The sequence below is a fragment of the Stegostoma tigrinum genome, chromosome 27, assembly GCF_030684315.1.
Source record: "Stegostoma tigrinum isolate sSteTig4 chromosome 27, sSteTig4.hap1, whole genome shotgun sequence".
NCBI lineage: Eukaryota > Metazoa > Chordata > Chondrichthyes > Orectolobiformes > Stegostomatidae > Stegostoma > Stegostoma tigrinum.
This window is the reverse complement of record NC_081380.1, coordinates 33,492,083-33,509,421: the sequence shown is the minus strand read 5'-3', so window position 1 is coordinate 33,509,421 and position 17,339 is coordinate 33,492,083. Positions and strand designations below refer to the sequence as shown.

The 17,339-nt window shown below is 39.5% G+C and overlaps 1 protein-coding gene across 1 annotated transcript in view; it reads right to left on the bottom strand.

Moving 5' to 3' along the window:
• Positions 1-767: 767 nt before the first annotated feature.
• LOC125464424 (nuclear pore membrane glycoprotein 210-like) overlaps positions 768-17,339 on the bottom strand; it is a 142,374-nt gene continuing 125,802 nt past the window's right edge. Inside the window, exons 35-40 of the mRNA XM_059655315.1 lie at positions 14,646-14,792; positions 13,426-13,679; positions 11,960-12,170; positions 9,503-9,613; positions 3,775-3,843; positions 768-1,532 (exon numbers count right to left, since the gene is read on the bottom strand). Coding sequence (XP_059511298.1) covers positions 1,459-1,532; positions 3,775-3,843; positions 9,503-9,613; positions 11,960-12,170; positions 13,426-13,679; positions 14,646-14,792 — 866 coding nt within the window. The 3' untranslated portion in view covers positions 768-1,458. The remainder of the gene's footprint in view (positions 1,533-3,774; positions 3,844-9,502; positions 9,614-11,959; positions 12,171-13,425; positions 13,680-14,645; positions 14,793-17,339) is intronic.

Here is a 17,339-nt window from a genome sequence, read left to right as displayed (position 1 = left end):
GCCCAGTGCAGCCTCCCGGCCTCAAGGTGAGGCCCAGTGCAGCCTCCTGGCTTCAAGGTGAGGCCCAGTGCAGCCTCTGGCCTCAAGGTGAGGCCCAGTGCAGCCTCCAGGCCTCAAGGTGAAGCCCAGTGCAGCCTCCAGGCCTCAAGGTGAAGCCCATTGCAGCCTCCGGCCTCAAGGTGAGGCCCTGTGCAGCCTCCAGCCTCAAGGTGAAGCCCAGTGCAGCCTCCGGGCCTCAAGGTGAAGACCAGCACCAACTCACATTATTGAGTTGAAGCCCAGTGCAGTACAGCCCAGGGTGGACCCAAGCTGAAGCCCAGCATGGACTTGTTTGCACCATCTGCTAAATTTTTTTATCCTTCCCTGCTTTAGAAAGACTATGATGCTGAATTTTAATTTCATTTCTTAAACCTATATCTAAGATTTTGTACCTAGGCACCAGAAATGGTAACTCTGTACACTTTGTACACATGTATCCCTATACTTGAGTACGTGACAATAAAATCCAATTCTAATAAGCGTTACTTCATAAATGCAAGTCCCATAATGTAGGTTAGCATGTGAGATGAAAATGAACTATTTACAGCTGAAGTCAGAATTCCTAAATGTAAAAAACACACATTGCAGGTTTCCTTCTAACCTTTATTACATTTAAAACATATAAATGCGACTTAAACTATGCATAGAAATTTTAAAAATTCATGAGTTTTATAACAATCAAAATCCACTGCTCTTTCTTCTACAGGATCAAATTTTATAATGCTAATTTCTGGAAAAAAGTTGCTATGACAGCAATGTGTGTATCACGCAACTTCCACTCTCCAACCCAAAGACAGATGAAGGATGCAGTCAACAACGACAACAAAACTAAACCAGTTTTTTTTGCCAAACCGTATATGTCTACTTTACAAAATGCAACAGTGAACCACAATTTGCAGCATGTTAAGTTATTCTGTTTCTCTGTAACGGGTACGGTGATTCTTTATGAGGCTCTCGTGCAGTGTAATCACCTCTAAGTTTGATTTAAAAAGTAATAATAGTGAGTGCTATGTAATTATTGTTTTGCTGATTGCTTTTAAATGTAAATGAAAAACAACAGCACACACCAATTATTGCCTTGAAATCCACATAAGTCACACTAATTTACACTTTCCTTCACAAGCTTGGTCTGGTGTTTGAGACTGTATTTTTGGGATAATTCCTATGAGTTATGATGAAAACTAATGGTATGTTCCAACATACCACAAAGTTAAAATTTTTAACATAGCTGTCTTAAATGCAGTCAGTACCATAATTCAAATGTCTGCTACTAAAAAACAGAACTACTCAATGCGGACAAGACTGAATCAGTTGCTCTATTGTGCCAGACCCTTAAGCAGAACTGACAAAAATACAGCCACTTTAGTGAGTAATTTTTACTGCTAAATACAGACTGCATTGCGTTCCCATGAGTATTTGTTAGCGCACACTCCACAGCCAGGACTGTAGATATCGCCTTCGGGGATTACTACATGGAGTTGTTGAACTGTAACCTGTAGGTCAAAGAGAAAAAGTCAAACATCATAATTTAACTTTGATCAGCTCATTAATGTTTTGACATTAATACTATTCCTGACTACTGTGTTCTCTGTTTCCTCAATCTATTCAAAGTATAGAACATTGTTAAAAACTTTACATTTACTTCCAGTGCATTTAAATATTCCATTATAAATTTCTATGTCCTATCCTGTAATGCAAACTGTCTATATAAACACATCAGTCTATAAGTTCATTAGGTAGAAACTGGTTCATAGCCAAATGCTTCCCCAAACACAGCGAGACAAAGACTACCACACCAAATTATTGTGCACAAGGGTCATAGAAAAACATTCCTCTAATCTTAAAATAGGCATCCACGATGCAGGAGGCAGCATACCAGTCTATAACAGCCATGATGTGGAGGTGCTAGTGTTGGACTAGGGTGGACAAGGTCAGAAGTCAGATGACACCAGGCTGTCATCCAACAGATTTATTTGAAATCACAAGCTTTCGGAGTTGATGAAGGGGCACTGCTTCGAAAGCATGTGATTTCAAATAAACCTATTGGACCATAGCCTGGTGTCGTCTGACTTCTGACCTAGTCCATAAGACGATAACTGTTAGTTGACAAGATTTCGTTAATATCAGGATGAATCAGGACAGGGCAATCAGGAGAATGGCAAGCAACGGATGTTAATTTCATTGGGCTGCTGCTGCTCCTCCCAGCTCCACATTTCGGCATATCCTTTTCCAAATAAGATTTCTTTTTAAAACAGCCTCCAAATGTTGCTTTAAAGGTCCACTGGTTTGGTAATTTTGGGCTGAGAAGAAAAAAAATACAGCAATTATTCTAATCAGAGATAATGGGAACTGCAGATGCTGGAGAATCCAAGATAACAAAGTGTGGAGCTGGACGAACACAGCAGGCCAAGCAGCATCTTAGGAGCACAAAAGCTGACATTTCGGGCCTAGACCCTTCATCAGTAAAAGTGTAACATCTCGAGGGTAACACCTTCTGAGTATAAGCGTCCAGCTGCTTGCCTCTCTGCAGTCTCCTTGCCCATCATAATCTTGGTGTATCTCTTGGGGCGCTTCTCAGACCCTCCTGCTCATTGGAAGTGTCCTAGCATGATTGAAAGAGGCCAACAGCACTCAGCAGTACACTTCTCAGAATCTCCAACTCCTTTACTCCACACAACAGAATGTCTGCTGTGCTAGTCAAATTTGGCTTGCTGCTGGAATACTACTGTATCACAGTAAGTCTTGTAGTGGCTATTGAGTGCAGCAAAGATGATTCTTTTTTTAAAAAACTAGAGAGCCTTTTCAGCTTGGGTGTTTCTGGCTCCACTCAAAATTCAAAAGCAATACTTTATTACCTCCCCAACATTCCCAACCATCCCCTCCTGGCTTCCTGGCCACCTTTAGAAGTACCTCCTAGCGGCATGAATGTCAGGATTCTCTCCTCACCGTTTTCCCACCCTATCCAACATTTTAGTCCAGTCCGCTGATCCGGATTCATTTCACTACCACCTTCTCGAGGACTATTAGGCTTGGGAACAAAGAATACCTTTGTAGCAATAGCCATAGTTTTTGAATATATATAAAAAACTTGAAAATTAACTTGGCCCAGATGCCAACAAATACAAAACCAAAATAAAGCACCATAACATGTTAATCTTAATGTTCACGTTTTATAGATCAATATATAATAATACACAATATAAATATAAAAACTTGTTTTTATAAAGTATTTGTAAAACATATTATTTTACACAATCAGGTTTCAGCCTAGCTCTCAATATCGCCAGTGAAAGAAGAGTTGGTGAAGCTCTTCTCCACCCATCAGACACACAGACCTTTGAGTCTGCTCTGCCATTCAACTTAGTCATGGCTGATCATCTGACTTAGCACATATTTCCGCTTTCTCCCCATACCCTTTGATTCCTTTAACCGTAAGATCTATTTCTAACACCTTCTTGAAAATATTCAGTGCTTTGGCCTCAAAACATTTTCTGTGGCAGAGAATTCTGTTAAGTTTCTAGAGGATCACCACTCTCTAGTTAAAGAATTGTCTTCTCATCTCATATATAATCTGTGTGTGTATTATATATCCGTACAAGCTAGCCCCTCGATTTGTCTACTCCTTTGTTCAACAAACTCCAAAGAGACAACAAGTACATATACTCAGTCAGTTTGGCTGAAGCCACAGCAATAAATAACATCATGAAAGCCTCTGCTGAAGCTTTCTAGACTTACCTGTCTGTGGTGTTGTAGAAACATAAATTACAGGGATGGTCTGTATCCTTGTCAAGAAGGCATTATAAGCTACAAGACAAAAATAAATTTATTCTCACTACTAAGGACTATTACTTTCTTACTATCCCCATTTTAATGCACTGTACACCAGCATTTAAAAGCATTGCTTAAAATTCTGTGCTTTTAGAAAAGAAAATCCTTGAAACCCATAATATTACAGTATAGCTATTTGTTTGCAGTTCCCAATATCACACGTGGAAGCCGAAACAAAAACAATAAAACTGCAAACAGGTAGGAATTCTGCAGAGTTTATAGAAGTTATAACACGCTGATTGCTCAGATAATCTCGAGCATTGAATTATTGTTTCTTTTCTCATTTTAAGCATTCCCATCATCGTTCAAAAACAGGACTTATATTTAATTATTCCCTGGCAATTGGTAATGTTGCTCTTCATGGATAATGCATAAAGTATGTAAGAGCCACACAGCAGATGAATTCTTCAGATCTCTTTCCAAATTAGAGAAACTGTTTCCTTAATCTCTTCCCCAGTTCAAGTAGGAACTCTCCTGGTTCAGAAAATGAGGGAAAGGGGAACCCTATTGTTGCTTCGGGTAAGAGGAACGGGATGAGGGCACAAGTGTGGGAAGGTGGATCAGGCAAAGCTAGGGGCCAGAGAGGGGAACAGATCTTGATTTGATTAAGATGTCAGAAGCACCCCTCTCGAAAACGGCATCACTGGAACAAATGCGAAAGAGAGGGAGAAGCTAGGAGAATTAAAAGGAGTCCTTGCAGGAAGCGAGAGGAAGGGTAGTCAAGCTAATTGTTGGGAGTCAATAGCTCTAATAGTGGACTTTCTAATTTTGGAAATAGAAACAGAGAGGTCAAGAGAGGGAAGGGAAGAGTCAGAAGTCGACAAGGTGGAAGTGAGAAAGGATGGAAATTGAAAACAAAATTAATTAATTTGTCCATTTTCAGAATACAGCAGGAAGCAGTATCATCCTTCCTAAGTACACTGTGGGTCAACCCATTGCAAATGGACTGCAGCTATTCAAGAGGGTAGCTCATCACCACCTTCTCAAGGGCAACTAGGTACAGGCAATTAAATGCTGGCCAGCCAGTAATGCTCACATCCCATGAATGAATAAAGGGGAAAGAAGAGGACTAGAATAATGTATGTTTCACATACCCCACAAAGGCACTACCTGGACCATGCAATTACCCATAACTACACCTATTACTTGGAGAACATGAGGTGAGTTGAAAAAGAAATTGTCCGAAGTGAGAACGAACTCAGCAAGATGAAGGAAGATGGCTGTGATTGGTGATTGCCCAGGCCTCCATTTAAGGAAGAAGCAGTCAGCCTTTAATCTACCCTGAAGGGAATAGATGTGTAGAGGGATTGCTTGTCCATAGTGAAAAGGTAGTAGCTAGGATCAGGAGACTGGAAATTACAGAATTGACTTAAAGTGTCAGAAGAATCACAAAAATGTTAAACAGGAGGAATCTGGATGAGAAGAGTAAACAAAATAGAATCAAGGAAGAAATAAGTTCAGTGGAGTAGGAACAGGCTGAAATGATAGGTCAGCCATTGGGCTTCAAAATAAAACCAAGTGCTGGAGGAACTAGCAGGTCTGCAGCATGTTGAAGAGACAACCAAGGAAGGCTACTATGTGGATACAACAGCTAACAAGGTGCATGGAGTTTTGGCATTTATTGCTAAAGGAGTACAGTATAAATATACAGAAGTGGTGCTGCAATAGTGCAAAGCATTAGTGAGACTACACCTGGTGAACTGTGTACAGTTTTGGTCCCCTTAATTGATGAGGGATGTAGCTGCATTGAAGAAATTCAGAGGAGGTTCACTACATTGATTCCAGAGATGAGAGGTTGTCTAATGAAGAGACATTGAACAGTTTAAGCTTAATCTCGCTAGATTTCAGAAGAATGAGGAGATCTAATTAGAGAATATTACCTGCTAAAGGGGTTTGACAAAGTAGAAGTAGAGAGGATGTTTCCTCTTGTGAGACAATCCAGAATGAGATCATATTTTAGGATAAGGACTAAAAGGTTTAAAATAGACATAGAAAGAAGTTACTTCTCTCAAAGGGTCATGAAACTACCCCAGAGTGTGATGGATGTCAGGACGTTGAGAAAGTTTAAGGAAGAGACAGATTTTTAATCAGCAATTGATCAAAGAACTATTGCAAGCAGGCTCAAAACGGAGTTGAGATTGAGATGAGATTGGCCATGATTGTGTTGAATAGCAGAGTATGGTAAAATGGCTGATTTCTTGAAATGTATTCAGGAGAGGTGTACAAAAGGTCAGTGCCGTGCTGGACTAAATTCTGGGTAATGAAGCCAGGTGTTTGAGATGGCACTGGGGGACCATTTTAGCGACCATAACATCATACATTTTAAGTTTGTTATGTAAAAGGAAAAAGATGGCCTTCCAAAATAGGTTTTTAAGATGGAGGAACGGGGGGAGGTGTAGAAAAGGCAGATTTTATTAAAATGAGGCTAGATATGGCCAAAGTAGACTGAGAACAGCCAGATGAGAGTAAATCGACAGCAGAGTGTTCAAAAAAGAATTCGGGACAGCACAGGGCCAATATGTTCCCTTCGGGATGAAATGTAGGAATAACAAGTGTATAATTGGGATGAAAGAAACAAGTTAACATAGGTCCTGGTGAAGCATGAAGTGCAGGGGTAAACTTAAGGAAGTAATCAGTACAGCAAAGAAGAAACATGAAGAAACATTAGCAGGAACAATTAAGGAGAATCCCAAGATATTCAACAAGTATATCAAGGGGAAGAGAATAACGCCGGAAATAGTAAGACCTATTAGGGACAGTGCAGAGGGCCGGAGGAAGTTGGTAGTGTTAAATTAGTACTTCACAACTGTCGTCACTTGTGAGGGGAACGATGTAAGTACAGATTTTGGAGAAGATGGAGTGTCTGGAGCAGACTGATATAGGGAGTGAGGAGGTATGGGAGATTTTGGCATGTATGAAAATGGAGAAATCCTCAGGCCAGCCAATGTGGGTGCAAGAACGAAACTGCAGGGGCTCTGCCACAAATGTTCAATTCCTCATTGGCCACAGAGGTGGTGCGATAGGACTAGACAATAGTTGATGTCATTCCAATTTTCAAGAAGGGTGATAAAGACAAACTAGGGAATTACAATTCAGTAAGTCTCACATCAGTGATAGGGAGGACAGTGTTCAAAGTCTGGAGTTGTTGAACTATTGGGGAAAATTCTGAATGTGAGAATTAATCTCCATTTAGAGAAGTACAGTTTAATCAGGGATAGCTGGCATGGCTTTGTCAGAAGGAGGTCGTGCTTAACAAATCTGGTTGACTTTCAAAGAAGTGAACAGGTTTGTAGATAAGGGCAGTCCTGTTGATGCGGTTTATATGGATTTCAGGAAAGCCTTTGACACAGCCCCACATGGGAAACTGTTAAAGAAGGCAGAAGTACATGAGATCCAGAGTAACTTGAATCTATAATTAGCTTAGTGGCAGAAGACTGTTTGTATGACCAGAGGCCACTATACATTGGTGTCAGTTGTGTACCAAAAGAATTGGTGCTGGGTCCCAATGTAAATGTAGATGTGAATGCGAGTGTGTGTGGGCAGGTGGCGGTGGGGAGATAAGTTAGCTTTTGGATGAAACAAAGATTGTTATCAGTGAGGAAGAAAGTCCTACAGGAAGATATACATGAATTGTTCAGATTGGTGATGGATGGAATTTAATCCTGAAAAGTGTGAGGTCATGTACTTTGGAAGAAGTAACAAGATAAGAGAATATTCAATGAATGACAGAACACTGGGACGTTCAGAGGAACAGAGGGATCTTCAGGTATTTGCCTGTAAATTCCTGAAGGTTTCAGGGCAGGTTGACAGGGAGGCTAAGAAGGCATATGAGACACTTGCTTTGATCAGCTGAGGCATGGGTAATATGCGTAAGGAGGTTATGTTGGAAGGGCTGTACCAGACTTTGGCTAGGCCACAGCTAAGTGTCGTATGCAGTTCTGGTTTCTGGAGTATAGGAAGGATGTAATTGCAGGCTGAAGAGGAGATTCTCCAAGATGTTGTCCGGGATGGAGTGTTTTAACTCTGAAGAGTAGCTGGTTAAGCTAGGGTTGTTTTCTTTGGAGCAGAGAAGGATGTGGGGGATCTTGATTGAGTGTATGAGATAAGAGGGGCATGGACAGGGGTGAATGGAAAACAGCAGTGCCCCTTAGTTGAAGGGTCAATAACAGGAGGTTTAGAGGGGATATTAAGGGCAGCTCTGCTGGGACCAAACCTATGTAAACAAGATAATGGGGCCAGAAGAAGGGGGTATCATCAAAATGGAGGACAGTGTTCAAAGTCTGGAGTTGTTGAACTCAATCACTGTGAGAAAAAAAATGCAACACACATACACAGAAATGAGAAATAAGAGGCAAGTCCAAAAAGATAAAATTTAAAAAGAGATGGATCAGCCTTTGAATTGGTCATGAACAGTGGATAATTGCATGTTGCAGCCATTGCAGTAGATGTCACTAATAACATTCATGTCAGTGTGAACAGCTGTTGACTGGCAGTACTTACAGTGTGAAAGTCTTACTTTACTTTCACCTGCAGATGTGTTTAAATGATTGTTCTCCAAGTGGTGACCCTCATAGCACACTAATCCAAACACTAGGATGTCAGGCCACCAACACACACAGGCTGGGGTGAAGTGATAATGGGAACTGCAGATGCTGGAGAATCCAAGGTAACAAAGTGTGGAGCTGGGTGAACACAGCAGGCCAAGCAGCATCTCAGGAGCACAAAAGCTGACGTTTCGGGCCTGGACCCTTCATCAGCTCTCTGATGAAGAGTCCAGGCCCGAAACGTCAGCTTTTGTGCTCCTGAGATGCTGCTTGGCCTGCTGTGTTCATCCAGCTCCACACGTTGTTATCCAGGCTGGGTTGAAACTTGTTCTGTCCCTGTCCCTGTGTATACTTGTTGGGGGAAATCTGTAAACATGCTTTCCCCCACACTGCTTTTGTTTTTACACCATCATGTTCACAGACTGAGATGCTTACAGGAGATTATAACTAAGACTGTAGCTCATTTTTTCCCTTCCGAGCATCTCTGACAACCTACCATGCATTACATTCTAGAATCTCTCCCTCTCCAGGTAGCTACTGAATTTACAACTGTAGTCAATTCTGAGGTGTATGACATAAAAACTGAAAGAACTGCAGATGCTGTAAATCAGGAACAAAAACAAATTTGCTGGAAAAGCTCAGCAGGTCTGGCAGCATCTGTGAAGGAAAAAACAGAGTTAACGTTTCGGGTCCGGTGACCCTTCCTCAGAACCTCTCCTCTGGGGTGTATAACTTTTTTTTAAGGAAAGCAGACTGTAATTAAAGTTCAATATGCCTGTGTGTGATCTGTGGTTATGACTGTGGGCATGATAATGTTAATGTCAGTTATTTTTTTATAGTGATATTAATAACAAACTGCAATAAATTAAGATGATGAAGTACTATATTACACCATTATTTACTGCAATTGCAACTTTGACAGTTTCTAAAACCAAGATGTAAAGACCAAATGTGGAAAGGCTTTGCAGTACCCCAGGTCAATGTGGAAGATTGGCATTCAACTATACACCTACACCAAAAGATGGTTAATCTTTGAGTGCGGCATTCTGAGAAGAAATAGCAACAAAGGCAACATGATTTTAGATAATTACCAATAAAGATTATAGCAGTTGTAGCGAGGACTGCAAATAAAGTGAACATCAATACTTGGTAGGATTCCACTAGCTGGTCAAAGAAAGTTGATTCCTCAAAAGGTAATTCTCCTACAAAACAAAATTGAAAAGAGGACTGCCATTGCAATTAGGCTGAATTTGTTAAATTGATCTACATGGGATTGTAAATTACAACCTGTATATTGTTGAATCACGTTCTGATGATGGAAATGGGATAAATTTGAAACATACTTTAAATGAATTTTTAAATACAATTAAAAATGAAATAGGGCAAAATACATCTTGTACCAGGTTATCTGACTCTAGTCAATAAATCCAAAATTAGATACATATTAAATAACATGCAAGATAATACTTATTTTAAAGCTGGGTATCAGGAAAGTTGCCATCTAGAACATATGTTTTGTGTTTTACTCTCGTGGTCACTCGGCAAATTCAACATGAAGAAGAAATTTGACCAGTGTCAATACTACTTCAGTGATAGTAGGAACTGCAGATGCTGGAGAATCTGAGATAACACGGTGTAGAGCTGGATGATCACAGCAGGCCAGGCAGCATCAGGGGAGCAGGAAAGCTGATGTTTCGGGTCTGGATCTTTCTTCAAAAACTCCTGAAGAAGGGTCCAGACCCGAAACGTTAGCTTTCTTGCCCCTCTGATGCTGCCTGGCCTGCTGTGTTCATCTAGCTCTTTACTATGTTATCTCAGTATTACTTCAATTGCCTTTATAATTAAAGTGGCTTAAACTCTCAATGCTGTGCAAACACTGAAGAATTGTTCATTAGGATTTCGTGAAGCAAGAAGCTTTTGAAACTGATAACATTAATATCCAAGATGCTATTTCAGCTTTTTTGCACAAATTACAAGCTCCTGCACACATCTCCTCCAATATTGAAGTCGCCATTGACAACTTTAAAAAATCCATGTTTTCTTCTCCCTGGTATTTTTGACTTTTTGGGCATATTTTGGAATCACTGGAGAAGCTCTGTGAACCATGGAGAAGCCTGCTCAGGAGTTGAGAACATTTCGAGAGGTAAATGTCAATTGCTTGATCACTTCTAATGTAATAATCAGATGCTGTGTTTAGAGTTAAATATGCTTTTACCGAAGTAATGGTTATAGGCTCGTTTGTGAATTGCTCAACACTGAATAATTTTTGAGATGCATTAGAGTAATTTTTCCTTGCTGCAAATATTATTAGACATTTAAAACTGAATAACACAATACCTGGGGACCGGGTGTCATGATCTGAAGCGACTTACATGTCCAAAGCGCTTTGCATTTGTAAAGTAAAAGCTAATCTGCAGCTTTCACTTCAATAAATTTTTGCTCTTGGATTGCTCTGATTAATTGAGCATTTGGTGCAGGTTAGAAAAATAATCATTTTGCACTGGTCTCATTTCTGATCGTTGGTTTTGAAAGCTGGGGTCATTTTGAATGCTTGGCTGAATTTCAAAACCTAAAGAATCGCTTATCTTAGCAAGAATACATGTACTGTTTGACAACTGTATAAGTTACTAAATGATTAGCTTTTTTGATGATGTTTACTGAACAGAAGTTTAGTTTAATAAGAAAATAACCATTAGAAGGGACTGACATCTTTTTCATTAGATCCAAATCTTTTTTAAGAACATGAATGTTTTTTGTATTGCAGTGACAACACTTTTAAGGTTGTTAGAGATTTAAAAAATGTCTACTTCAAAGGATTCTCAATTTTATTGTATGGTTTCTAAGGACATTGCAGATGCAGGTGAATGGCAAAGGAGGACACATGAGAGGTGAAAGAAAGGATTCGTGGTGAAGATGAGAGAGGAATGGAGATGGGTAGTAAGTCAGGTGAGCAGTAAGGTTTGGGGAAACATCAGAATTATGCTGAAGAGCTGGACGTTTTAACAAGCCCACTTAGCAACCAACTCTCTACTGGTGCAAACTTGGCACTCAGAGACCTGAATCATGCTGTCTGAATCTCCAAGGAGTAGAAAATAGATAGGGAGAGGATTGCTGTAAAATTCTAAATAGTCTGAATTTGGGGATTTGATTAGTAGGTCAGCACACTTTTTTTACCTGTCCCCATTACATTCAATTTACCTCCAGGACTACAATGGACCAAAACTTAATGAACAGCTGTTGCTCTATTTTATTCTTTCCTGCACTTGGAAACGTGAAATCTCCAGGCAAAGGACAGAAGAACATTTGCACTAATCTGTTGTACTATACTATCGGTCTTCCTCTATTGATATAATTTTAAAACTTCAGACAGAGATTTTAATGCTACAGAATATCATGGGAAACTGCACACTTCTTACTAAGCACTACTTAAGTGAGCTTCAGTTGCAAGATTGAGAGAAATAAGATATTAAAGGAAGAATGCAATTAAAAAGCAAACTTGACAAATATTGAAAAAATAACAGTATTGCACTATTTGTGCTAACTCTTGCCTGCTGTGCCACCATTGCCTCCACTCCGTAGAACTGTGACGGTCACATGTACAGACTGTTTTGTCATGGGGCTGGATACACTGATATTGGTACATGGTAATCCTTGCTGAAGAAGGCTAAGATTTGCAGTACTTAGTGAATAAACAGCATTGTGCAATGAATGTAACCGAATAGGCTGACTCACTACAATTGCAGGTGATTGTGATTGAACCTAGGGGTTAAATTAAAATATGGTAACATACATGCCTTTAAACATTAAGACAAAAATACATCTCAAATAAAAATCACCGGAGATCTTGTATGTCTAATCAGCTTTCATTCATCTCTGATCTTTGCAAAGTTAGCTGATCTCATGGCAGGAAAGAAAATGCAATCTATCAGAGTATCACAGGTTAGGGACAGGAAAACTGGACAGAGCTTGTGATTTGGATTACCATACAGCAATTCTTGCTGTGATCATGTATGCATGTGGATGTCAAATGAAGACAGGATCATGCTCAGCTGTGAACCTGTCAAAAATAGCATATGAATAAGTTCACTTATGATAGGTATCAGAAAGTGACTAGTGCTTATGAAACTGTGCCCCAGCAAACAGTGTGTGGTTCCATGAAACAAGGGGAGAAAGAAGACAAAGAGGAAAATTATTTATTTAAGTGTGGCATGTCTGGTGGAATGATAACTTAGATAATTTTTTTTAAAAATAGACTGGTGTATGCTAAAACATTATCATTTCCATTTCTGTTACAAATTGTTCTCAATGCATGAGGTTTCCAGAAGATTAGTAAAATTCCTCTGATTTTAACTTCATAAATTCCTAAAAATACTATTCTTTGAAACAATTGCTTTGCTACTAATTACCTTTAATTAAGAAAAATGCACACAGTTGAACACAGGCATTCACTTAGATTAGATTTCATTCCATTGTTCTGACCTAATCAGAAATATGGCAGTGCGGTTATGTTTGTAAATGGAGCTCTGCCATGTTTCTGGTAAGATGCAGTAGTGGGGCAAGTGAAGCTCTGTGCAAATTCCTGGTTATGCATGGTAACTCATAAATTTAATCCCTGTAACACTGCATTTGAAAGCTGCCAATGCCTAAAGCTTTGTTAAGGCAGGGTCGCACAGTGGCTCATGGTTAGCACTGCTGCCTCACAGCACCAGGGACCCAGGTTCAATTCCACCCTCAGGTGACTGTCTGTGTGGAGTTTGCACATTCTCCCGCGTTTGTGTGGGTGTCCTCCGGGTGCTCCGGTTTCCTCCCACAGTCCAAAGATGTGCAGGTTAGGTGAAGTGGCCATGTCTCTAAGGATGTGTAGAGATAGGTTACAGGAGGATGGGTCTGGGTGTGATGCTCTGAGGTTTGCTGTGGATTTATTGGGCCAAAGGGCCTGTTTCCACACTGTAGGGATTCAATGAAATCTTTTACAGTCTGAAAGTCCAGCACAACGGTGTCTCTAATTCCTTACCTCCAGTTCATTCAATACTTTAACTATACCAAATACGGTGATGTTAACTGTTGGCTCTTTGTAACTAAGAGTCACAACTGATTGGTTTATATAAAATCCAGGAATGAATGGAATCTCTGTTCTTCCAACTTGTCCTGCATAATGGCCTCCCAAGACAGAAGCCTTTACAGATATATAGGTGTCTCCGCCTATACTTAAATCCTTACGTACAGAGTCTGATAGTTCTTTTATAGTGACGGTGCAACTGTAATGACCTAAAAATTGAAAGCAAAGTAACAGATACTCATAAAAACATTTAAGGTTACAGAATTGAGCTAGTAGCTGCTTTCTGAACTGATTTTCTTTTGATACATCTGATTTTATTATTTTCTTTTTAAAAAGAAATTGTCATTAGGCATTAAAACATATACTGAATCCATTAGTTCTAACACAGGGAAACATCCTTAGCATCTAACCTGTCAAAACCCCTCAAGATTTGAATGTTTCAATAAGATCACCTTTCATCCTTCTGAACTCCAATGAGTACAGATCCAAACTTTCCTCAGAAAAGGCAACTGCCTCATTCCTGGAATAGGTTGAGTGAATTTTCTAATACAGTATAATTCTTTCTCAACTAATGAGTCCAAAACTATACACATTACTCCAGTTGTGGTATTACTAATGTCTATGCAATTGAAGCAAAAATTCCTTATTTAAATATTTCTTTACCCTTGCAATAAATGACAATTCCATTTGCATTCCTAATTGCTGTAATTCATATACTAGGAGATGCACATGTCTCCATACTGCAGAATTTTGCAATCTTTTTCCAATGTTAATAAAGATTATTAGTGGAGTGAGTCTTATCTCCTAGACATTTGCCATGATGCTGCCTTTATACATTTTATTTAATTGACTCTATGACCAAAATCAGTATAAAGTTGTTTTACTTGCTATTTCCATCAATAGTTTCTGATAACAATAGAAAATTAGTATTGAGTTCATTTGATTTACATCCAATAAATAAAGTGGATTTGTACTAGCAATTTCAGGATCTGTAGCTGTGTGAGAAGATGACATAACCAGTTTTTCATGCACAGGTATTAAAGAGTGCATCAATAAGTCAGTTAGTTTATAGCTATCATGTTTAACATAGAAATAATTAAGTATATTTTGAAATAATGCCTGCATGAAACAGCGAGAGATCACATCACTCTAGAAGGGCTATATTACTCATTTACCTGTGTCAGCTAAGAATTCTGGTTCCACAGAGAAAACAGAACCTGCTAGGGACTGCAATCCAATATTACTAAACCGCACAGAACAGGCAAGGTTTGATGCAGGATTTAGCTTCGACATAGCTTTAACTTGAGCAAAACTGCAATCTCCTGGATGAACACAAAATACTGATATCACAAAGTTCAGATACAGTAGACTTCATGAACACAAAGTCATAATCTAACTTCATTGATTAGGTAAACACACAGACAGCCTGACAGCATTGTTATAATGGAGTGCTACAACTCGGAGTTGATAGACAAAAGCCTGTGATTCAGCACTGGAAGTCGGGGGAAAGACTGAGAGAGAGAGAAGGGGTGTGGTAGATAGTAATTCTTTCCAGAAGGTAAATAAATTACAGCTTAAATCAAAGTATTTTTTACAATGTTAAGGGAAGATCCTGGGTATAGAATAATCAATGCAACATTTGATTAGGGCCAATGTCCAACAAATATTCCTGTTGAGAATGCATGCTGATTATAATGGTTTTGTTTAAAAGTGTTCACTCATAGCAGGTGAGTAGAATAATTATCCCTTCATCTGACCAATATGAATAAACTTGATGTCATGGAGAAAATAAAGCAAAAAATAACACATTAAGATTCAGTCATTTATAAATAAGTTGTACAAAGCTGTAGAGTTTGAATGCCTAAAATGCAGTATATAACTGGAAGAATTTGGAATGTATCAAAATTTTCTATGATTAAAGGGCATAATATCTTGATAGAATCAATAACAGTGCATGCTACTTATGTATTGAGGTTTGTTGGCTCGCCGAGCTGGTTTGCTGTTCCACAGACCTTTTGTTACCATGCTAGGTGACATCCTCAGCGCGGTACTGAGGTAACGAAACATCTGCAGAACAACAAACCAGCTTGACAAACCAACCAACTTCCAAACCCACAACCCGAACTACTGATCTACTCCAAAACCTCAGAATGCTACTTATGTGAACAGATACAAAATGAAGCCAGGCACTTAAGGAAACATGATGGCAAGTTTTATTGTCCAATTTACATAAGTTGGGATTCAGCTCAAGAGGTGAAACAAGGGTCAGAGTGCTGGAGTATCTAGTTCATGGCTTATGTTTTAATATATCAGGCACCAAAGGTTAACTATTGAAAACTGGACAAATGCAACTGGAGCACTTTGGGAGTCTTGTCCACTAGAAAGGTTTGGATTGCGCTTATTTAAAAGGTCAATAGCTAGGAAGGAAAGTAATTAAAATAATAAAGTGTGAAGCTGGATGAACACAGCAGGCCAAGCAGCATCTCAGGAAGCTTTTGTGCTCCTGAGATGCTGCTTGGCCTGCTGTGTTCGTCCAGCTTCAAACTTTATTATCTTGGATTCTCCAGCATCTGCAGTCCCATTATCTCTGAAGTAATTAAAATGTTGGGCTTTAGCAATTGCCAGAGGAGCCAAAACAACTGACAATGCTAGAAGTTACAAAAAACCAAAAGAAGTGCAGATCCTGGAGATTAGGACCAAAACAAAAACAGAAGTTGTTGGAAAAACTCAGCAGGCCTGGCAGCATCTGCGGAGACAAATCAGAGTTAATTTTTTGGGTCCAGCGACACTTCTTCAGAATCCAAAGTTATCACTTTTTGTTTAACAGAATCAGAATAGAAGAGATGGAACTACAGTCGGTTCTGATATAATGTGTGTTTCGTCAACATGTACTGGTTTTAACATGATTGAAGAATTATGAAGTGATATTTGTAGAACGCTAACTTTCCCTACTTCTATTGGCTATATTGTGATTCCATCCCCATTACTTTAAATGGTGCTGTTATTGTGTGGTTTTCATACAAGATTGCATGAGAATGGAACTATCGCATTATATTAGAAATGACTGTATAGAACAAAAGATGGGCTTACTTAGCTGGGGATGTTGTGTCTGCACAGTTTACAATAATAGCAGTCCAAAGGAATTTGGAGCTAAGATAGAAGCAAATACTGCAGATGGTGGAAATTTGAAATAAAAACAAACCCTCAAGAAACTCAGCAGGTCTGGCAGGATCTATGGAAACAGAATCAGAACTAACATTTTGAGTCTGATATGACTCTTCTTCAGAAAGCTTTTTGAGCCACATTAGCCTAGAATTATTCAGTAAACTCTAACGTTCAAATTAAGGAGAGTGTTGTGCAAGCCACTTCCTCAGGGAGATACATGGAGATTAAGAAGGTTCTTTGGTTCAGTTTACTGGGAGGATGTTTGCCAGATGTCAATTGCAGTTTGGAATTGCAACAGGGTTGAAATAAATGGTTCCAAGTAGCACAAGGGCTGCTGTTAGCAGACACCAGGCAGTTAGGGCACAGCAGAAGACCCAAAGAGTGGTGCCTTCATACTGAGGAGAAAGCGTTGGGTTAAAGGGCCTTGGGAGTCACCAATGGTTCAGTGCAACTGTGACTGAGGTGACAGAAGTGTGTAAGCAGTATTTGCTTGGTGCAGCTGTGAAAGACTGGAGCTAAGAGAAATTCAGCTGCAGCTCAGTGGCACTGTTTGTTAAAAATTGGAATTGCACTAGGAATTAGTTACTTAGGAGCAGGTTCGGAAGTCCTGGGGAACCTAGTCTCAGGACAAAGGAACTGATTAATCAAGGTGTGAACAATGTTGAAGCAGTAGGAGTTAAAGCCTTAAGGGTATTCTAAGGCTT